This window comes from Aphelocoma coerulescens, unplaced genomic scaffold (assembly GCF_041296385.1).
Source record: "Aphelocoma coerulescens isolate FSJ_1873_10779 unplaced genomic scaffold, UR_Acoe_1.0 HiC_scaffold_339, whole genome shotgun sequence".
Classification (NCBI taxonomy): Eukaryota; Metazoa; Chordata; class Aves; order Passeriformes; family Corvidae; genus Aphelocoma; species Aphelocoma coerulescens.
Genome location: NW_027183682.1, coordinates 62,535 through 85,612, shown reverse-complemented (window position 1 = coordinate 85,612; position 23,078 = coordinate 62,535). Strand labels below are relative to the sequence as shown.

General features: G+C 55.7%; 1 protein-coding gene across 1 annotated transcript; it reads left to right on the top strand.

Annotated features, from left to right (window-relative positions):
* The first annotated feature begins 274 nt into the window (after window positions 1-274).
* On the top strand, window positions 275-22,373 carry LOC138101562 (very long-chain specific acyl-CoA dehydrogenase, mitochondrial-like). Its single transcript, XM_068999337.1, has 16 exons — window positions 275-391; window positions 886-925; window positions 1,477-1,545; window positions 1,956-2,028; window positions 4,663-4,727; window positions 4,876-5,010; window positions 7,310-7,454; window positions 8,868-8,997; window positions 10,731-10,856; window positions 13,824-14,022; window positions 15,657-15,761; window positions 16,768-16,854; window positions 18,245-18,307; window positions 19,580-19,681; window positions 20,465-20,562; window positions 21,758-22,373. The coding sequence occupies exons 1-16, from the start codon at window positions 336-338 to the stop codon at window positions 22,371-22,373; spliced, it is 2,109 nt and encodes a 702-aa protein (XP_068855438.1). The 5' UTR covers window positions 275-335.
* The last annotated feature ends 705 nt before the right edge of the window (window positions 22,374-23,078 follow it).

Below are 23,078 nucleotides of genomic sequence, written 5' to 3'. Positions count from 1 at the left end.
TAAAGAGTTTACCTCAATTTAAGCCCCCGGGGGGCCTCGCCCAAGCCTTCAAACCGCTCCCCTCACGCCGCGCCACGCCCACATCAACCATCACCGCGGCAACGCGCCTCGGGGAACGCGTCGTTAGCATAAATTAGCATAAAGAAAATCACCATAAATTAGCATAGGGAAATGAGCGTCCTCACTACGTTTCCCAGCGTGCCCCGCGCGCCGAGGCCGCGCCCCCGGCCGTGACCTTGTGTGAGGGGAAAGGGGGGGGGGGGGGCGGCTTGGGGACACCCCGGGGACACCCCCGGAGATATCGCGACAGCGGCGACAGCGGCGACAGCGGCGACATGGCCGGGCTGGGGCTGGGCGCGGGGCTGCGGCTGCTGCGGCGGATCCCGCCGGGGTGAGGATTTGGGGGAAGGGGAAAAAAAACACCAAAATTGGGGGGGGGGGGGGGTCCTGGAAGGTTCTGGAAGTTGTGAGGTGGGGGGAGGGGGGGTCGGGATTGTGAGGGGATCCCGGGATTTTGGGGGGTTCGGAGGGTTCTGGGATTTTGGGGGCGTCTCGGGGTTGGGATTTGGGGGGGGGGGGGGGTTCTGGAAGGTTCTGAAGGGATTTGGGATTTGGGATTTGGGGGGGGGGGTCTTGGGGGTTTTTTTGGGGGGGTTCAGGGATTTTTGGGAGGGCGCGGAATTGGGGTTTTGGGGGGGGGGGGTCCTGGAAGGTTCTGGAAGTTGGGGCCTCCCGGGGTTTTTGGGGTTCCGGAATTGGAGGAATTTGGGGATCTCGGAGCTTTCGGGTGGGGGAGGGGGGGTCCCAAATCTTGGGGGAAGCCCCCAGAATTTGGGGGGGATGGGGGGTCCCTTTTGAGCCCCCCCCCCACCCCTCAATTCACAGATTTGGGGGGTCCCGGCTGCAGAGCACGCACGAGGCGCAGGTAGGGACCCCCAAATCCCCCCAAAATGACCCCCAAATTCCCCCAAAATGACCCCAAAACAATCCCAAAGCGCCGCCCCTCCCCCCTCGCGTGACGTCATAACTGGGGCAAAGGTCGAGCGGTGGAAACTGGGGGAAAGGTCAAGGGCGGGGATGTGGGGGGGGGATGGGGAGGTCCTGGGGGGGGTTTGGGGGGTCTTGAGAGGATTTGGGGGGGATTTGGGGGTCCTGGGGCGGTTTTGGGGGGATTTGGGGAGGGGTTGGGGGGTCCTGAGGGGGTTTTGGGGGGATTTGGGGGAGTTTGGGAGGTTTTGGGGGGGATTTGGAGGGGTCTTGGCGGGGATTTTGGGGTACAGGGGAGATTTTTGGGGGGTCTGAGGGGGATTTTGGGGGTCCTGGAGGGGTTTGGGGGAGATTTGGGGGGCTCCTGCGGGGGTTTTGGGAGGGATTTTGGGGCTCCTGGGGGGATTTGGGGGGTCCTGGCAAGATTTTGAGGATGATTTTGGGGGTCCGTGCTGGTTTTTTTGGGGGTTCCCCCCCGCTTTTCCCCAGGCTGTGCTCCCCAAAACCGGGACCACCACGGCCACCGCAGCCCCCCCAAAATCCCAGGGCAGCCTCGAGGTGAGTGGGGGGTCCTGGAGGGGATTTGGGGGGTCCTAGAGGGGATTTGGGGGGTTCTGGGGGGATTTGGGGGATCCTGGAAGGGATTTGGGGGGTCCTGGAGGGGATTTTGGGGGGTCTGGGAGAGAATTTGGGGGGTCCTGAGGGGATTTGGGGGTCCTGGAGGGGATTTGGGGAATTTTGGGCGGGTTTGGGGGGATTTGAGGGGTCCTGGAGGGGTTTTAGGGGATCCTGGGGGAATTTTGGGGCATCCTGGGAGGAATTTGGGGATCTCCGAGGGGATTTGGGGGATCCTGGAGGGGATTTGGGGGAGCTCTGGGGGATTTTGGGGTGCAGGAGGATTTTTTGGGGAGTCTCGGGGGGATTTTGGGGTTTTTGGGGTGTCCCCAAAAATCTTTTGGGCCCCCCAGGAGTCGAAGTCGTTTGCGGTGGGGATGTTCCTGGGGCGCCTCAGCACGGAGCAGGTGTTCCCCTACCCCGCAGGTGAGGGGGACCCCAAAACCGGGCCCAAGGAGACCCCAAAACCCGGCCCAAGGGAGCCCCAAATCCCGGCCCAGGGGAGCCCCAAAACCCGGCCCAGGGAGACCCCAAAACCCGGCCCAGGGAGACCCCAAATCCCAGCCCAAAGGAGACCCCAAATCCCGGCCCAAGGAGACCCCAAATCCCGGCCCAAAGGAGACCCCAAATCCCAGCCCAAGGAGACCCCAAATCCCGGCCCAGGGAGACCCCAAATCCCAGCCCCAAGGAGACCCCAAATCCCGGCCCAAAGGAGACCCCAAATCCCAGCCCAAGGAGACCCCAAATCCCGGCCCAGGGAGACCCCAAATCCCAGCCCAAAGGAGACCCCAAATCCTGGCCCAAGGAGACCCCAAATCCCGGCCCAGGGAGCCCCAAATCCTGGCCCCAGGGGAGCCCCAAATCCTGGCCCAGGGGCACCCCAAATCCTGGCTCCAAGGGAGCCCCAAAACCTGGGTGGGAGACCCCAAATCCCGGCTCAGGGGAGCCCCAAAACCGGGCCCAAGGAGACCCCAAAACCCGGCCCAAGGAGACCCCAAATCCCAGCCCAAGGAGACCCCAAAACCCGGGTGGGAGACCCCAAATCCCGGCCCAAGGAGACCCCAAAACTCAGCTCAAGGGAGCCCCAAATCCCGGCCCAAGGGAGCCCCAAATCCCAGCCCAGGGGAGCCCCAAATCCCAGCCCAGGGAGCCCCAAATCCCGGCCCAGGGAGACCCCAAATCCCAGCCCAAAGGAGACCCCAAATCCTGGCCCAGGGGAGCCCCAAATCCCGGCCCCAAGGGAGACCCAAATCCCGGCTCAGGGGAGACCCCAAAACCCGGCCCAAGGAAACCCCAAAACCCGGCCCAAGGAGACCCCAAATCCCGGCCCAGGGGAGCCCCAAATCCCAGCCCAAGGGAGCCCCAAATCCTGGCCCAAGGAGACCCCAAATCCCGGCCCAGGGGAGCCCCAAATCCCGGCCCAGGGGAGACCCCAAATCCCGGCCCAAGGGAGCCCCAAATCCCGGGTGGGAGACCCCAAATCCCAGCCCAAGGGAGCCCCAAATCCCGGCCCAAGGGAGCCCCAAATCCCAGCCCCAAGGAGACCCCAAATCCCGGCCCAGGGGGAACCCCAAATCCCGGCCCAGGGAGACCCCAAATCCCGGCCCAAGGAGACCCCAAATCCCGGCCCAGGGAGACCCCAAATCCCAGCCCCAAGGAGACCCCAAATCCCGGCCCAGGGAGACCCCAAATCCCGGCCCAAGGGAGCCCCAAATCCTGGGTGGGAGACCCCAAATCCCAGCCCAAGGGAGCCCCAAATCCCGGCCCAAGGGAGCCCCAGATAATTTAGGATAATTTTGGGCTAATTTCGGATAACTTTGGGATAAGTTTGGGTGAACTTTGGGATAAGTTTGGGATAACTTTGGGATAATTTTGGGCTAATTTAAGGCTAATTTACGGATAAGTTTGGGATCATTTAGGATAACTTTGGGCATAACTTTGGGATGACTTTGGGATGACTTTAGGATAACTTTGGACTAATTTAGGATAATTTAGGATAACTTTAGGGTAACTTTAGGATGACTTTAGGCTAATTTAGGCTAATTTAGGATAACTTAGGATAACTTAGGATAACTTTACGATAACTTTAGGATAACTTTGGGGTAATTTTGGGATCATTTAGGATAACTTTGGGATAACTTTGGGATAACTTTGGGATAACTTTGGGATGACTTCGGGCTAATTTAGGCTAATTTAGGACAACTTTAGGATAACTTCAGGATAACTTTGGGATGATTTTGGGATACTTTAGAATAATTTAGGATAACTTTAGGATAACTTTAGGGTAATTTTAGGATAACTTTGGGCTACTTTAGGATAACTGTGGGCTAATTTAGGCTAATTTAGGATAACTTTGGGCTAATTTAGGCTAATTTAGGATAACTTTGGACTAATTTGGGCTAATTTAGGCTAGTTTAGGATAACTTTAGGATAACTTTGGGCTAACTTTGGGCTAATTTAGGCTAATTTGGGCTAATTTGGGCTAATCTAGGCTAATTTAGGATAACTTTGGGCTAATTTAGGCTAATTTAGGATAACTTTAGGATAACTTTGGGCTAATTTAGGCTAATTTAGGATAACTTTGGGCTAATTTAGGCTAATTTAGGATAACTTTGGGCTAACTTTGGGCTAATTTGGGCTAATTTAGGATAACTTTGGGCTAATTTAGGATAACTTTGGGCTAATTTAGGCTAATTTAGGATAACTTTAGGATAACTTTGGGCTAATTTAGGCTAATTTAGGATAACTTTGGGCTAATTTAGGCTAATTTAGGATAACTTTAGGATAACTTTGGGCTAATTTAGGCTAATTTAGGATAACTTTGGGCTAATTTAGGCTAATTTAGGATAACTTTGGGCTAATTTAGGATAACTTTGGGCTAATTTAGGCTAATTTAGGCTAATTTGGGCTAATTTAGGCTAATTTAGGATAACTTTGGGCTAATTTAGGATAACTTTGGGCTAATTTAGGCTAATTTAGGATAACTTTGGGCTAATTTAGGCTAATTTGGGCTAATTTGGGCTAATTTAGGATAACTTTATCCTTTCCCCCCTCTCCAAGTCCTGTCGGAGGAACAGGAACAAACCCTCCGGGAGCTCGTGGGCCCCGTCAGCCGCTTCTTTGAGGTAAAAGCCCGGGATTTGGGCATTTGGGGAGCTGCCACCCCTCCCCCCAATCCCTCAGGGAAGGGCTCTGGAATTCCGGGAACGCTCCCGAAATTCCCGAAATTCCCGAAATTCCCGAAACTCCCGAAATTCCCGAAATTCCGGGCAGGAGGTGAACGACCCCGCCAGGAACGACGCCCTGGAGAAGGTGGAGGACGAGACCATGAAGGGGCTCAAGGAGCTCGGGGTCTTCGGGCTCCAGGTGCCCCCCGAGTTTGGGGGGCTGGGACTCAACAACACCCAGGTGACCCCCCCCAGAATTTTGGGGATCCCTTCCCAAATCCCATCCCAGTAGCTCCCAGTAGCTCCCAGTAGCTCCCAGTAACTCCCAGTGCTCCCAGTTCGCTCTGAACTCCACAAAACCTCTCCAAAATCTCCTCAAATCCCCCCCAGATCCCTTCCCAGGAACTCCCAGTGAGTTCCCAGTGGGTTCCCAGTGGGTTCCCAGTGGCTCCCAGTAACTCCCAGTAACTCCCAGTAACTCCCAGTAACTCCCAGTAACTCCCAGTGCTCTCCCAGTGCTCCCAGTTGGCTCCGAACTCCACCAAACCTCTCCAAAATCTCCTCAAATCCCCCCCAAATCCCTTCCCAAGAACTCCCAGTGGGTTCCCAGTGGCTCCCAGTGGCTCCCAGTAACTCCCAGTAACTCCCAGTGGCTCCCAGTAACTCCCAGTGCTCCCAGTAACTCCCAGTGCTCCCAGTTCGCTCCGAATGCCTCCAAAATCTCCTCAGTTCCCCCCCAAAACCCCTCTGAGAGCCCCAAAACCCCACCCGGGACCCCCCAAATCCCCCCCAAACCCCTTCCCAGGAACACCCAGTGGGTTCCCAGTGGCTCCCAGTAACTCCCAGTAACTCCCAGTGCTCTCCCAGTGCTCCCAGTTGGCTCCGAACTCCACCAAACCTCTCCAAAATCTCCTCAAATCCCCCCCAAATCCCTTCCCAAGAACTCCCAGTGGGTTCCCAGTGGCTCCCAGTGGCTCCCAGTAACTCCCAGTAACTCCCAGTGGCTCCCAGTAACTCCCAGTAACTCCCAGTGCTCTCCCAGTGCTCCCAGTTGGCTCCGAACTCCACAAAACCTCTCCAAAATCTCCTCAAATCCCCCCCCAAATCCCTTCCCAGGAAATCCCAGTGGGTTCCCAGTGGCTCCCAGTGGCTCCCAGTAACTCCCAGTGGCTCCCAGTAACTCCCAGTGCTCTCCCAGTGCTCCCAGTTCGCTCCGAACTCCACAAAACCTCTCCAAAATCTCCTCAAATCCCCCCCAAATCCCTTCCCAGGAACTCCCAGTGAGTTCCCAGTGGCTCCCAGTGGCTCCCAGTGGCTCCCAGTGGCTCCCAGTAACTCCCAGTGGCTCCCAGTAACTCCCAGTGCTCCCAGTTCGCTCCAAACACCTCCAAAATCTCCTCAGTTCCCCCCCAAAACCCCTCTGAGAGCCCCAAAACCCCACCCAGGACCCCCCAAATCCCCCCCAAACCCCTTCCCAGGAACGCCCAGTGGGTTCCCAGTGGCTCCCAGTAACTCCCAGTGCTCCCAGTTCGCTCTGAACTCCACAAAACCTCTCCAAAATCTTCTCAAATCCCTCCCAAATCCCTTCCCAAACCCCTCTGAGAGCCCCAAAACCCCACTCAGGACTCCCCAAATCCCCCCCAAATCCCCTTCCCAGTCCCTCCCAGTGACTCCCAGTGCTCCCAGTCCCCCCCAAATCCCCTCAAATCCCCTCCCAGTGCTCCCAATTCCCCCCCAAAGCCCCCCACATCCCCTTCCCAGTCCCTCCCAGTGACTCCCAGTGCTCCCAGTCCCCCCCAAATCCCCCCCAAATCCCCTCCCAGTGCTCCCAGTCCCCCCCAAACCCCGCCACATCCCCTTCCCAGTCCCTCCCAGTGACTCCCAGTGCTCCCAGTCCCCCCCAAATCCCCTCCAAATCCCCCCCAAATCCCTTCCCAGTGCTCCCCAACCCCCCCCACATCCCCTTCCCAGTCCCTCCCAGTGACTCCCAGTGCTCCCAGTCCCCCCCAAATCCCCTCCAAATCCCCCCCAAATCCCTTCCCAGTGCTCCCCAACCCCCCCCACATCCCCTTCCCAGTCCCTCCCAGTGACTCCCAGTGCTCCCAGTCCCCACCAAATCCCCTCCCAGTGCTCCCAGTCCCCCCAACCCCCCCCACATCCCCTTCCCAGTCCCTCCCAGTGACTCCCAGTGCTCCCAGTCCCCCCCAACCCCCCCCACGTCCCCTTCCCAGTCCCTCCCAGTGACTCCCAGTGCTCCCAGTGCCCCCCAACCCGCCCCACATCCCCTTCCCAGTCCCTCCCAGTGACTCCCAGTGCTCCCAGTCCCCCCCAAACCCCCCCACGTCCCCTTCCCAGTCCCTCCCAGTGCTCCCAGTGCCCCCCAAACCCCTCCCACGTCCCCTTCCCAGTCCCTCCCAGTGACTCCCAGTGCTCCCAGTCCCCCTCAAATCCCCCCCAAATCCCCTCCCAGTGCTCCCAGTCCCCCCAACCCCCCCCACGTCCCCTTCCCAGTCCCTCCCAGTGACTCCCAGTGCTCCCAGTACGCGCGGCTGGTGCAGATCGTGGGCCAGCACGACCTGGCCGTGGGCATCACGCTGGGCGCGCACCAGTCCATCGGCTTCAAGGGGCTGCTGCTCTACGGGAGCCCCGAGCAGCGGGAACGCTACCTGCCCCGCCTGGCCTCGGGTATACTGGGAATACTGGGAATACTGGGAATACTGGGAATGGTGGGAATACTGGGAATGGGAATGGGAATAATGGGAGTAATGGGATTGGGAAACTGCTGCTCTACGGGAGCCCCGAGCAGCGGGAACGCTACCTGCCCCGCCTGGCCTCGGGTATACTGGGAATACTGGGAATGGTGGGAATGGTGGGAATGGTGGGAATACTGGGAATGGGAATGGGAATAATGGGAGTAATGGGATTGGGAAACTGCTGCTCTACGGGAGCCCCGAGCAGCGGGAACGCTACCTGCCCCGCCTGGCCTCGGGTATACTGGGAATACTGGGAATGGTGGGAATGGTGGGAATGGTGGGAATACTGGGAATGGGAATGGGAATAATGGGAGTAATGGGATTGGGAAACTGCTGCTCTACGGGAGCCCCGAGCAGCGGGAACGCTACCTGCCCCGCCTGGCCTCGGGTATACTGGGAATACTGGGAATGATGGGAATGGTGGGAATGGTGGGATTGGGATTGGGATTGGGATTGGGAATGGGATTGGGATTGGGAATGGTGGGAATGGGATTGGGATTGGGATTGGGAATGGGAAGCTGCTCTACGGGAGCCCCGAGCAGCGGGAACGCTACCTGCCCCGCCTGGCCTCGGGTATACTGGGAATACTGGGAATGATGGGAATGGTGGGAATGGTGGGAATGGGATTGGGATTGGGAATGGTGGGATTGGGATTGGGATTGGGAATGGGAATGGTGGGAATGGAATGGGATTGGGAAGCTGCTGCTCTACGGGAGCCCCGAGCAGCGGGAACGCTGCCTGCCCCGCCTGGCCTCGGGTATACTGGGAATACTGGGAATAATGGGAATGGGATTGGGAATGGTGGGAATGGTGGGAATGGGAATAATGGGTATAATGGGATTGGGATTGGGAATGGGAAGCTGCTGCTCTACGGGAGCCCCGAGCAGCGGGAGCGCTGCCTGCCCCGCCTGGCCTCGGGTATGGGAATACTGGGAATACTGGGAATACTGGGAATGAGATTGGGATTGGGATTGGGATAGGTGGGAATTGGAATGGGGTGGGAATGGGGTGGGAACGGGAATGGGATTGGGAATAGGAATGGGAATGGTGGGAATGGAATGGGAATGGGAATGGGATTGGGAATGGGGTGGGAATGCTGGGAATGGGGTGGGAATGGGAATGGTGGGAATGGGATTGGGATTGGTGGGATTGGGAGTGGGAATGGTGGGAATGGGAGTGGAATTTGAGTGGGATTTGGGTGGGATTTGGGTGGGATTTGGGTGGGATTTGGGCGGTTTTGGGTCATTCTGAGTGGGATTTTCAGGGATTTTGGAAACCCTGGGAATTCCCAGGAGCCTCTGGCCGTTCCCAAACCCCCAGAACTCCCGAAATTCCCGGTTTTCAGGGGAGTGGGTGGCCGCCTTCTGCCTGACGGAGCCCGGGAGCGGCTCCGACGCCGCCTCCATCCGGACCAGGGCCACCCCCAGCCCCTGCGGGACCTTCTACACCCTGGAGGGGGAGAAGATCTGGATCAGGTGGGAATTCCGGGAATGGTTCCCCTGCAATTCCCGGTTTCCTGTCTGTAATTCCCATTTTCCCTCTGTAATTCCCATTTCCCCTCTGTAATTCCTGATTTTCCCCTTGTAATTCCCAATTTCCCCCCTGTAATTCCCATTTTTCCCCTGTAATTTCCAGTCTCTCTCTATAATTCCTATTTCCCCTCTGTAATTCCCATTTCCCCCTTGTAATTCCCGATTCCCCTCCTTTAATTCCCGATTTCCCCTCTATAATTCCTGATTTCCCCCCTGTAATTCCCATTTCCCCTCTGTAATTCCCATTTTTCCCCTCTATAATCCCCATTTCCCCTCTGTAATTCCCATTATCCCCCTGTAATTCCCTGTTTCCTCTCTGTAATTCCCATTTTCCCCCCGGCATTCCCTGTTTTCCCTCCTGTAATTCCCAGTTCTCCTTTATAATTCCCATTTCCCCCCCTGTAATTCCCAGTTTCCTCCCGGCATTCCCAGTTTCCCCTTTGTAATTCCTTCTTTTCCCTCCTAGCATTCCCGGCTTTCCCCTCTATAATTCCCATTTCCCCCTGAAATTCCCATTTTCCCCCTGTAATTCCCATTTTCCCTCTGTAATTCCCTGGTTTTCCCCCTGTAATTCCCGGTTTTTCCCCGGCCTTCCCAGTTTCCCCCCAGCATTCCCTGCTTTCCGCCCGGCATTCCTGGTTCCCCTCTATAATTCCCATTTCCCCTCTATAATTCCCGATTTCCCCTCTGTAATCCCCATTTTCCCCCTGTAATTCCCGTTTTTCCCCTCTATAATTCCCCATTTCCCTCTATAATTTCCCATTTCCCCCCTGTAATTCCCGGTTTCCCCCTCTATAATTCCCGATTTCCCCTCTGTAATTCCCGATTTCCCCCTCTGTAATCCCCATTTCCCCTCTATAATTCCCCATTTCCCCTCTATAATTCCCCATTTCCCTCTATAAATCCCCATTTCCCCTCTATAATTCCCATTTCCCCTCTATAATTCCCATTTCCCCCTCTATAATCCCCATTTCCCTCTATAATTCCCCATTTCCCCTCTATAATTCCCCATTTCCCTCTATAATTCCCCATTTCCCCTCTATAATTCCCCATTTCCCCTCTATAATTCCCCATTTCCCTCTATAATTCCCCATTTCCCCTCTATAATTCCCATTTCCCCTCTATAATTCCCATTTCCCCTCTATAATCCCCATTTCCCCCTCTATAATTCCCGATTTCCCCCTCTATAATTCCCGGTTTCCCCCTCTATAATCCCCGTTTTTCCCCTCTATAATTCCCGATTTCCCCTCTGTAATTCCCCTTTTCCCCTCTATAATCCCCATTTCCCTCTATAATTCCCCATTTCCCCTCTATAATTCCCCATTTCCCCTCTATAATTCCCCATTTCCCCCTGTGTAACTCCCATTTCCCCTCTATAATCCCCATTTTCCCCTCTATAATTCCCGTTTTCCCCCTCTATAATTCCCATTTCCTCTCTATAATTCCCGTTTTCCCCCTCTATAATCCCCATTTCCCTCTCTAATTCCCATTTCCCCTCTCTAATTCCCATTTCCCCTCTATAATTCCCATTTCCCCTCTCTAATTCCCATTTCCCCTCTATAATTCCCATTTCCCCTCTCTAATTCCCATTTCCCCTCTATAATCCCCGTTTTTCCCCTCTATAATTCCCGATTTCCCCTCTGTAATTCCCGATTTCCCCTCTCTAATTCCCGCAGTAACGGCGGCATTGCCGAGCTGTTCACGGTGTTCGCGCAGACGCCGCTGCCGGACGAGCGCACGGGAGAGCCCCGGGACCGGATCACGGCGTTCCTGGTGGAGCGCGGCTTCGGCGGCGTCTCCCAGTGAGCCGGGAATTACGGGAATAACCACGGGAATTCCGGGAATCACCCCGGGAATGAACCAGGAATGGCCCCGGGAATGAGCCTGGGAATTCCGGGAATCACCCCGGGAGAATGAGCCCGGGAATGGCCCTGGGAATGAGCCTGGGAATTCCGGGAATCACCCCGGGAATGGCCCTGGGAATGGCCCCAGGAATTCCGGGAATCACCCCGGGAATGAGCCCGGGAATGAGCCTGGGAATCACCTCAGGAATGAGCCTGGGAATGGCCCTGGGAATGGCCCCGGGAATTCCGGGAATCACCCCGGGAATGAGCCTGGGAATGGCCCTGGGAATGGCCCCGGGAATGGCCCCGGGAATTCCGGGAATCACCCCGGGAATGAGCCCGGGAATGGCCCCGGGAATGAGCCTGGGAATTCTGGGAATCACCCTGGGAATGAGCCTGGGAATGGCCCCGGGAATGGCCCCGGGAATTCCGGGAATCACCCCGGGAATGAGCCTGGGAATGGCCCCGGGAATGACCCCAGGAATTCCGGGAATCACCCCGGGAGAATGAGCCCGGGAATGGCCCCGGGAATGGCCCCGGGAATTCCGGGAATCACCCCGGGAATGGCCCCGGGAATTCTGGGAATCACCCCGGGAATGAACCAGGAATGGCCCCGGGAATGAGCCTGGGAATCACCTCAGGAATGAGCCTGGGAATGGCCCTGGGAATGAGCCAGGGATGGCCCCGGGAATGAGCCTGGGAATTCTGGGAATCACCCCGGGAATGAGCCCGGGAATGGCCCCCAAGCGCTCGGGGCAGCCCCGGGACCGGATCACGGCGTTCCTGGTGGAGCGCGGCTTCGGCGGCGTCTCCCAGTGAGCCGGGAATTACGGGAATAACCACGGGAATTCTGGGAATCACCCCGGGAATGAGCCCGGGAATGGCCCCGGGAATGGCCCCGGGAATTCCGGGAATCACCCCGGGAATGAGCCAGGGAATGACCCCGGGGATTCCGGGAATCGCCCCGGGAATGAGCCCGGGAATCACCCTGGGAATTCCAGGAATTCCGGGCATTCCGGGGCTTTGCAGGGGGAAACGGGGGCAAAATGAGGGCGTTTGGGGGGGATCTGTGGGGATTTTAGGGGGGAAATTTGGGGATTTGGGGGAATTTTTGGGGTTTTTTTAGGGATTTTAGGGGGATTTGGAGAGGATTTTAAGGGATTTTTAGGGATTGGGGGGAAATTTGGAAATGTGGGGGGATTTAAGGGGATTTTTAGGGATTTGGGGAGGAAGTTTTGGATTCTGGGGAGATTTTTAGGGATTTTTCCCCCCCATTCACGCTGTTTTTCCCCCCATTCCCATCATTCCCCCCCCATTCCCGCTGTTTATTCCCCACCCCATTCCCGCTGTTTTTCCTGCCCCATTCCTGCTGTTTATTCCCATTCCCGGTGTGGTTTTCCCACCCCATTCCCGCTGTTCATTCCCGTTCCCGTTCCCATTCCCTCTGTTCATTCCCATTCCCATCCCCGTCCCCATCCCCGTCCCCATCCCCATCCCCATTCCCATTCCCATTCCCGCTGTTTATCCCCGTCCCTGTTCCCATTCCCGTTCCCATTCCCACTGTTTATCCCCGTTCCCGTTCCCATCCCCATCCCCGTTCCCGCTGTTTATCCCCATTCCCGTTCCCATCCCCGTCCCCGTTCCCATCCCCGTTCCCATCCCCGTCCCCGTTCCCGCTGTTTATCCCCATTCCCATCCCCGTTCCCATCCCCGTTCCCATCCCCGCTGTTTATCCCCGTTCCCGTTCCCATCCCCGTTCCCATCCCCGTTCCCGTTCCCATCCCCGTTCCCGTTCCCATCCCTGTTCCGGTTCCCATCCCCGTTCCCATCCCCGCTGTTTATCCCTGTTCCCGTTCCCATCCCCATCCCCGCTGTTTATTCCCATCCCCGTTCCCGCTGTTTATCCCCGTTCCCATTCCCGTTCCCATCCCCGTTCCCGTTCCCGCTGTTTATCCCTGTTCCCATCCCCGTTCCCATCCCCGTTGTTTATCCCCGTTCCCATCCCTGTTCCCGTTCCCATCCCCGTTCCCGCTGTTTATCCCCGTTCCCGTTCCCATCCCCATTCCCATTCCCGCTGTTTATCCCCGTCCCTGTTCCCGTTCCCGTCCCCGTCCCTGTTCCCGCTGTTTATCCCCGTTCCTGTTCCCATCCCCGTTCCCATCCCCATTCCCATTCCCATTCCCGCTGTTTATCCCCGTCCCTGTTCCCATTCCCGTTCCCATTCCCACTGTTTATCCCCGTTCCCGTTCCCATCCCCATCCCCGTTCCCGCTGTTTATTCCCATCCCCGTTCCCGTTCCCATCCCCGTTCCCATCCCCGTCCCCGTTCCCGCTGTTTATTCCCATTCCCGTTCCCATCCCCGTTCCCGCTGTTTATTCCCATCCCCGTTCCCGCTGTTTATCCCCGTTCCCATCCCCGTTCCCATTCCCGTTGTTTATCCCCGTTCCCGTTCCCATCCCCGTTGTTTATCCCCGTTCCCATCCCCGTTCCCGTTCCCGTCCCCGTCCCTGTCCCCGCTGTTCCCATCCCCGTTCCCACCCCCGTTGTTTATCCCCGTTCCCGTTCCCATCCCCGTTCCCGTTCCCGCTGTTTATCCCCGTTCCCGTTCCCATCCCCGTTGTTTATCCCCGTTCCCACCCCCGTCCCCGTCCCCGCTGTTCCCGTTCCCGTCCCCGTCCCCGCTGTTCCCGTTCCCATCCCCGTTGTTTATCCCCGTTCCCATCCCCGTTCCCGTTCCCACCCCCGTCCCCGTCCCCGCTGTTCCTGTTCCCGTTCCCGTCCCCGTTGTTTATCCCCGTTCCCATCCCTGTTCCCATTCCCGTTCCCGTTCCCGTCCCCGTCCCCGCTGTTCCCGTTCCCGTTCCCATCCCCGTTCCCATCCCCGTTCCCGTTCCCGTTCCCATCGTTCCCGTTCCCTTCCGGCAGCGGCCCCCCGGAGCGCAAGCTCGGCATCCGCGCCTCCAACACGGCCTCGGTGCTGCTGGACGGGGTCCGGGTGCCGGCCGGGAACGTGCTGGGAGCGCCGGGCAGCGGCTTCAAGGTGGCCATGAACATCCTCAACAACGGCCGCTTTGGCACGGCCGCCGCCATGGCCGGCACCATGCGGGGGCTGCTGGCCACCGCGGTGAGATTCCCGGGTTTGGGATCCTGGAATTCCCAAAAAAAAACCCAAAAAAACCCAAAAAACCCCAAATTCCTACCCAAATCCAACCCAAACCCAGCCCAAACACGGCCCCTTTGGCACAGCCGCCGCCATGGCCGGCACCATGCGGGGGCTGCTGGCCACCGCGGTGAGATTCCCGAAATTCGGGATCGTTTGGGATCCCGGGATTCCCAAAAAACCCCAAAAAAACCCAAAAAACCCCAAATTCCCACCCAAATCCAGCCCAAATCCAGCCCAAATCCAACCCAAACCCAACCCAAACGTGGCCACTTTGGCACGGCCGCCGCCATGGCCGGCACCATGCGGGGGCTGCTGGCCACCGCGGTGAGATTCCCGGGTTTGGGATCCTGGAATCCCCAAAAAAAACCCAAAAACCCCAAAAAAACCCTGAATTCCCACCCAAATTCCCACCCAAATCCAACCCAAATCCAGCCCAAATCCAACCCAAACCCAACCCAAACGTGGCCCCTTCGCCATGGCCGGCACCATGCGGGGGCTGCTGGCCACCGTGGTGAGATTCCCGAAATTTGGGATCGTTTGGGATCCCGGGATTCCCAAAAACCCCCAAAAAAACCCAAAAAACCCCAAATTCCTACCCAAATCCAACCCAAATCCAGCCCAAATCCAGCCCAAACCCAACCCAAACGTGGCCACTTTGGCACGGCCGCCGCCATGGCCGGCACCATGCGGGGGCTGCTGGCCACCGCGGTGAGATTCCTGGGTTCGGGATTGTTTGGGATCCCGGGATTCCCAAAAAACCCCAAAAAAACCCAAAAACCCCCAAATTCCCACCCAAATCCAGCCCAAATCCAACCCAGAGCCCCCAAAATGCCCCCAAAATGCCCCCAAAGGTGGCCCCTTCGCCATGGCCGGCACCATGCGGGGGCTGCTGGCCCACGGTGAGAATCCCAAAATTGGGGATCCTGGAATTCCCAAAAAACCCCAAAAACTCCTCAAAAAGCCCCAAATTCCCCCCAAAATTTGGGAATTCCCCCCAAAATTCCCTCCCAAATCCATGAAAATCCCTAAAAATTCCTCCAAAAATCCCCCATATTTGGGGAACTCCCCCAAAATCTCCTCCAAAAAGCCTCAAAATTCCCAAAAACGCCCCCAGAAACGCCCTCAAAAAGCCCCAAATTCCCCCCAAAATTTGGGAATTCCTCCAAATTCCCTCCCAAATCCATGAAAATCCCTAAAAATTCCCCCTAAATCCCAAAAATTTGGGAATTCCTCCACAATCCCCAAAATCTCCCCCAAAATCCCCTCAAAATGCCCCCAAATTCCCAAAAATCCCCCCAAAACGCCCTCAAAATCCCCCCAAAACTTGGGGAATTCCTCCAAATTCCCTCCCAAATCCATGAAAATCCCTAAAAATTCCCCCAAAATTTCCCCCAAAACCCCCAAATTTGGGAAATTCCCCCCAAATCCCCCCAAAATCCCCAAAAATCTCCCAAAAAATCCCCCAAATCCCTCCCGAAATCCCCTAAAACTCCCCCAAAATCCCTCCCAACCCCCTCCCTTTTCCCTCCTCTCCCGAATTTTTGGGGATCCCCCCCCACATTTTGGGCTTCCCCTCCCCCCCCCGCCGTTCCCAGGTTTCCCACGCTTCCAACCGCTCCCAGTTTGGGGCCAAAATCCACGAATTTGGGGCCATCCAGGAGAAGCTGGCCCGGATGGCGCTGCTGCACTACGTCACCGAGGCAAGTCCGGGGCATTGGGGGAATTTGGGGCATTTTGGGAGAATTTGGGGCATTTTGGGGGAATTTTGAGGGGAATTTTGGGGCATTTTGGGGAATTTGGAGGCATTTTGGGGCTTTTTGAGGGGATTTTGGGGCATTTTGGGGAAATTTTGGGGGATTTTGGGGCAATTTTGAGGGGATTTTGGGAGGATTTTGGGGGAATTTGGGGCATTTTTGGGGGAATTTCGGGGCATTTTTGGGAATTTCGGGACATTTTGAGGGGATTTTGGGGCATTTTGGGGGGATTTTTTGGGAATTTTGGAGGATTTTGGGGCATTTTGGGGGGATTTTGGGGCATTTTGGGGGAATTTCGGGGGATTTTGGAGCATTTTGGGGGAATTTTGAGGGGGTTTTGGGGCATTTTGGGGGAATTTCGGGGCATTTTTGGGAATTTCTGGACATTTTGAGGGGATTTTGGGGCATTTTGGGGGAATTTTGGGGCATTTTGGGGCATTTTGGGGGAATTTGGGGGAATTTCGAGGGGATTTGGGGGCATTTTGGGGGAATTTCGGGGGATTTTGGGGGGATTTTGGGGCAATTTGGGGATTTGGGGTGGGAAAAAGGGGATTTTTGGGGAAAAAGGGGGGTTTTAGGGAACAAAGGGGAATTTTGGGGGAAAATGGGAATTTGGGGAAAAAAATGGGGGTTTGGGGTGGGAAAAATTGGGATTTTGGGGAAAAAAGGGGGGTTTTGGGAAAAATTTGGGGGGTTGGGGTGGGGAAAAGGGGGGATTTGGGGGGAAAAACGGGGATTTGGGGGGAAAAAGGGAATTTTGGGGGAAAAAATGGGGCTTTTGGAGAAAAATGGGGGGTTTTGGGTGGGAAAAATGGGGAATTGGGGGGGAAAATGTGAGGATTTCGGGCGGAATTTGGGCGATTTTGGGGCTGGAGCCGCCGTGGCTTTCGCCGAGGCCTTGCTGGGATTTTTGGGAATTGCCCAAATTCCCGTTTTTTCCCCCCAAATCCAGTCCATGGCCTTCATGGTCAGCGCCAGCATGGACAGGGGCGACCCCGACTTCCAGATGGAGGCGGCCGTCAGCAAAATCTTCGGCTCCGTGAGCAATGGGGGGCTCTTCCCGGATTTTGGGGGCTCTTCCCGGATTTTGGGGGCTCTTCCCGGATTTTGGGGGCTCTTCCCCGATTTTGGGGGCTTTTCAGGGAGTTTTGGGGGCTTTTCCCAGAATTTTGGGGCCTTTTCCCGGATTTTGGGGGCTTTTCCTGGAATTTGGGGCCTTTTCCTGGAATTTTGGGGGCTCTTCCCGGATTTTGGGGCCTTTTCCCGGATTTTGGGGGCTTTTCAGGGAATTTTGGGGGCTTTTCAGGGAATTTTGGGGGCTTTTCCTGGATTTTGGGGGCTTTTCAGGGAGTTTTGGGGGCTTTTCAGGGAATTTTGGGGGCTCTTCCCGGATTTTGGGGGCTTTTCAGGGAGTTTTGGGGGCTTTTCCTGGAATTTTGGAGGCTTTTCAGGGAGTTTTGGGGGCTTTTCCTGGAATTTTGGGGCCTTTTCCTGGAATTTTGGGGGCTTTTCCCGGATTTTGGGGGCTTTTCAGGGAATTTTGGGGGCTTTTCCCGGAATTTTGGGGGCTTTTCCTGGAATTTCGGGGCCTTTTCCCGGATTTTGGGGGCTTTTCCTGGATTTTGGGGCCTTTTCCCGGATTTTGGGGGCTTTTCAGGGAATTTTGGGGCCTTTTCCTGGAATTTTGGGGCCTTTTCCTGTAATTTTGGGGGCTTTTCCTGGATTTTGGGGGCTTTTCAGGGAATTTTGGGGGCTTTTCCCGGAATTTTGGGGCCTTTTCCTGGAATTTTGGGGCCTTTTCCCGGATTTTGGGGCCTTTTCCCAGATTTTGGGGGCTTTTCAGGGAATTTTGGGGCTTTTCAGGGAATTTCGGGGCCTTTTCCCGGATTTTGGGGGCTTTTTCCCAGATTTTGGGGCCTTTTCCTGGAATTTTGGGGGCTCCTCCCAGATTTTGGGGGGTGCTGGGGGGGGGCTTTTCGCGGAATTTCGGGGCCTTTTCCCAGATTTTGGGGACTTTCCCCAGATTTTGGGGGCTCTTCCCAGATTTTGGGGCTTTTCCCGGATTTTGGGGGTCCTGGGGGTCCCGTCCAGGAATTTTGGGGCCTTTTCCCGGATTTTGGGGCCTTTTCCTGAATTTTGGGGGCTTTCCCCAGATTTTGGGCACTTTTCCCAGATTTTAGGGGCTCTTCCCGAATTTTGGGGCCTTTTCCCAAATTTTGGGGCCTTTTCCCGGATTTTGGGCCCCTCCCGGACGTTCCCAGTGGGATTTGGGGCCGTTTCGGGGCATTTTTGGGGCCGTTTTGGGGCATTTTGGGGCCGTTTCGGGGCATTTGGGGCCTTTTCAGCTGCTCTCGAGCCCCGAATCCCCGAATTTTGCCGGCAATGCCGGGATTTTTCCCAAAATCCCCACTTTTCTCCCCAAATCCCAGGAGGCCGCCTGGGCCGTGGCCGATGAGTGCATCCAGATCATGGGGGGGATGGGCTTCATGCAGGTGAGATTTGGGGCGAATTCCCGCGATTTTGGGGCTTTCCCGGGATTTTGGGAGGTTTGGGGATTTTTGGGAGGTCTCGGGGGTTGGGAATTGCCGGAATTTTGGGGGAAATTCCCGGGATTTTGGGGCTTTCCCATGGATTTTAGGGTTTTTTTCCCCATTTTTGGAGGGGTTTTTCCCATTTTTTTGGGGCCAAATCCGGGCATTTTGGGGCTTTTTCAGGATTTTGGAGTCATTCCCCTCAATTTCTGTTTTTTTCCTGGTTTTTTTTTGGTTTTCCTTCGCTTTGTTTCTGGGAATTTTTTGGGGGTTTTTTTGGGGAATTTTCTGGGTTTTTTTTCAGGAATTTTCCGGGGTTTTTTTGGGAATTTTCCGGGATTTTGGGGGAATTTTCTGGGGTTTTTTTCGGGATTTTTCTGGGGTATTTTTTGGGAATTTTTGGGGTTTTTTTGGGAATTCTCTGGGGTTGTTTTTGGGAATTTTCCAGGGTTTTTTGGGGAATTTTCCGGGATTGTTTCTTGGGAATTCTCTGGGATTGTTTTTTGGGAAATATCCAGGCTGTTTTTGGGAATTTTCCGGGATTTTTTGTTAATTTTCTGGGGTTTTTTTGGGAATTCTCCGGGTGTTTTTGGGAATTCTCCAGGGTATTTTTGAGGATTCTCCTGGGGTTTTTTTGGGAATTTTCCAGGGTTTTTTGGGGGGAATTCTCCGGGGTTTTTTGGGAATTCTCTGGGGTTGTTTTTGGGAATTCTCGGGGGTTGTTTTTGGGAATTCTCTGGGGTATTTTTGGGAATTCTCAGGGGTTGTTTTTGGGAATTCTCTGGGGTATTTTTGGGAATTCTCCGGGGTTTTTTGGGAATTCTCTGGGGTATTTTTGGGAATTCTCTGGGGTTGTTTTTGGGAATTCTCTGGGGTTTTTTTGGGAATTCTCTGGGGTATTTTTGGGAATTCTCTGGAGTTGTTTTTTGGGAATTCTCTGGGGTATTTTTGGGAATTCTCCGGGGTTTTTTGGGAATTCTCTGGGGTATTTTTGGGAATTCTCTGGGGTTGTTTTTGGGAATTCTCTGGGGTTTTTTTGGGAATTCTCTGGGGTATTTTTGGGAATTCTCCGGGGTTTTTTGGGAATTCTCTGGGGTTGTTTTTGGGAATTCTCCGGGGTATTTTTGGGAATTCTCTGGGGTTTTTTTGGGAATTCTCTGGGGTATTTTTGGGAATTCCCCGGGGTGGTTTTTCGGGGAATTCCCCGCCGTTCTCTCGGCCCTCCCCCCTCAGGAGCCGGGCGTGGAGCGGGTGCTGCGGGACCTGAGGATTTTCCGCATCTTCGAGGGCACCAACGACGTCCTGCGGCTCTTCGTGGCCCTGCAGGGCTGCCAGGTGCACTGGGAGCCACTGGGAGGGGACTGGGAGCCGACTGGGAGGGGACTGGGAGCCACTGGGAGGGGACTGGGAGCCACTGGGAGGGGACTGGGAGGGACTGGGAGCCACTGGGAGCCACTGGGAGGGGACTGGGAGGGGACTGGGGGGGACTGGGAGGGGCTGGGAGCCACTGGGAGGGGACTGGGAGGGACTGGGATGGGTATGGGGTCACTGGGAGGGGACTGGGAGCCACTGGAAGGGACTGGGAGGGAACTGGGAGGGGACTGGGATGAACTGGGAAGCGTTGGCGCCCCGGCTTTGCCGAACCCCCCCGGGAATTGGGGAATTCTCCCCTAAACCCCCCTGAATTCGGGGGTTTTTGGGGTTTTTTGGGGTTTTTTGGTTTTTTTGGGGTTTTTTGGGGTTTTTTGGGGTTTTTTGGGGATTTTTGGGTTTTTTTGGGGATTTTGGGGTTTTTTGGGGATTTTTGGGGTTTTTTGGGGTTTTTTGGGTTTTTGGGGTTTTTTGGGGTTTTTGGGGTTTTTTGGGGATTTTTGGGGTTTTTTGGGGTTTTTTGGGTTTTTGGGGTTTTTTGGGGTTTTTGGGGTTTTGGGGATTTTTGGGGTTTTTGGGGTTTTTTGGGGTTTTTTGGGGATTTTTGGGGTTTTTTGGGGTTTTTGGGGTTTTTTGGGGTTTTTGGGGTTTTTTGGGGTTTTTTGGGTTTTTTTGGGGATTTTGGGGCTGCGGCGGCTCTGCCGGGGCCGTTCCGAGCTCCGGGGCCGCTCCCTGTGCCCCCCCCAGGCCCTCGGGGCGCAGCTCCGGGGGGTGCAGGCGGCGCTGCGGGACCCCCTGGGCAACGTGGGGCTCCTCACGGGGGAGGTGACGCGGAGGCTGCGCAGGTGAGCAACGGCCCCGGAACGGCCCCGAAACGGCCCCGAAAACGGCCCCGAAACCCTCCTGGAATGGCCCCGAAAACGGCCCCGAAAACGGCCCCGAAACCCTCCTGGAACGGCCCCGAAACCCTCCTGAAATGGCCCCAGAATGGCCCCGAAAACGGCCCCGAAACCCTCCTGAAATGGCCCCAAAACCCTCCCAAAACAGCCCCAAAATGGCCCTGAAACCCTCCTGAAATGGCCCCGAAACCCTCCTGAAACAGCCCCGAAACCCTCCTGAAATGGCCCTGGAACCCTCCTGAAACAGCCCCAAAATGGCCCTGAAACCCTCCTGAAATGGCCCCGGAACCCTCCTGAAACAGCCCCGAAACCCTCCTGAAATGGCCCCGGAACCCTCCTGGAACGGCCCCGAAATGGCCCCGAAACGGCCCCAAAACGGCCCCAAAAACAGCCCCGGAACGGCCCCGAAACCCTCCTGAAATGGCCCCAGAATGGCCCCAAAAACGGCCCCAAAACCCTCCCAAAACAGCCCCAAAACCCTCCCAAAATAGCCCCAAAACAGCCCCGGAACGGCCCTGAAACCCTCCTGGAACGGCCCCGGAACGGCCCCAAAAACGGCTCCGAAACGGCCCCGAAACCCTCCTGAAATGGCCCCAGAACGGCCCCAAAAATGGCCCCAAAACCCTCCCAAAATAACCCCAAAACAGCCCCAGAACGGCCCCGAAACCCTCTTGGAACGGCCCCGGAATGGCCCCGAAACGGCCCCAAAAACGGCCCCAAAACGGCCCCGGAATGGCCCCGAAACCCTCCTGAAATGGCCCCGGAATGGCCCCAAAAATGGCCCCAAAACAGCCCCGAAACGGCCCCAGAACGGCCCCAAAAACAGCCCCAGAACGGCCCCAAAATCCTCCCCAAACAGTCCCGAAACAGCCCCAGAACGGCCCCAAAAGGCCCCGGAACAGCCCCAAAATGGCCCCAAAAACGGCCCCAAAAACGGCCCCAAAAACAGCCCCAGAACGGCCCCAAAAAGGCTCCGAAACGGCCCCAAAATGGCCCTGAAACTCCCCCAAAACGGCCCCAAATCGGCCCTGGAACAACCCCGGAACGGTCCCAAAATCCCAAGTTCGGGGTTTTTCCCCCCAAAATCCCAAATTCGGGGTTTTTCCCCCCAAAATCCCAATTTTGGGTTTTTTTCCCCCAGGAAAGCCGGGCTGGGCTCGGGGCTCTCCCTGCAGCACCTGGTGCACCCCGAGCTCAAGGACGGCGCCCAACAGGTGAGTCCAGACCCCAAAAAACCCCAAAAAAACCCCAAAATCCGACTCAGGACCCCAAAAAACCCCAAAATCCACCCCAAAAAACCCAAAATCCCCCAAATTCCCCCCAAAATCCCCTCCCTGCACCCCGAGCTCAAGGACGGCACCCAACAGGTGAGTCCAGACCCCAAAAAAACCAAAATCCACCCAGAACACCCCAAAAAACCCCAAAATGTGACTCAGGACCCCAAAAAAACCCCAAAATCCACCAAAAAAACCCCAAAATCCAACTCAGGACCCCAAAATCCCCCAAATTCCCCCCAAAATCCCCTCCCTGCACCCCGAGCTCAAGGACGGCGCCCGACAGGTGAGTCCAGACCCCAAAAAAACAAAAATAAAACCCAAAATCCACCCAAAAACCCCCAAAATCTGACTCAGGACCCCCAAAACCCCCAAAATCCACCCAAAAAAACCAAAATCCACCCAAAAAGCCCCGAATTCCTGGGTATTTGGGGTTTTTTGGGTTTTTTTGGGGTTTTTTTTTGGGGTTTTTGGGGATCCTGAGTCGCCGTTTGGGAACCGCGGGAATTCCGGCCCTTCCGGGATTTGGGGGAATTTTGGGGTGAATTTGGGGGGATTTTAGGGGGATTTTGGGGTGAATTTTGGGTGGTTTTGGGCCGATTTTGGGGTGAATTTTGGGGTGAATTTGGGGGATTTTTGGGGTGAATTTGGGGGGATTTTGGGGTGAATTTTGGGTGGTTTTGGGCCGATTTTGGGGTGAATTTGGGGGATTTTTGGGGCTGAATTTTGGGGGATTTGGGGCTGAATTTTGGAGCTGAATTCTGGGGGATTTTGGGGTGAATTTGGGGGGATTTTTGGGCCGATTTTGGGGTGAATTTTGGGGTGAACTTCGGGGTGAATTTTGGGGGATATTGGGGTGAATTTTGGGGGATTTGGGGCTGAATTTTGGGGTGAATTTGGGATGGTTTTGGGCCGATTTTGGGCTGAATTTTGGGGGATTTTTGGGGCTGAATTTTGGGGGATTTTGGGGGATTTGGGGCTGAATTTTGGGGGATTTGGGGCTGAATTTTGGGGTGGTTTTGGGGGATTTTGGGCTGAGTTTTGGGCTGAGTTTGGGTGATTTTGGGGTGAATCGGGTGATTTTTGGGCTGAGTTTTGGGGTGATTTTGGGGCTGAGTTTGGGCTGATTTTGGGCTGAGTTTTGGGGTGATCTTGGGGCTGATTTTGGGCTGAGTTTTGGGGTGATTT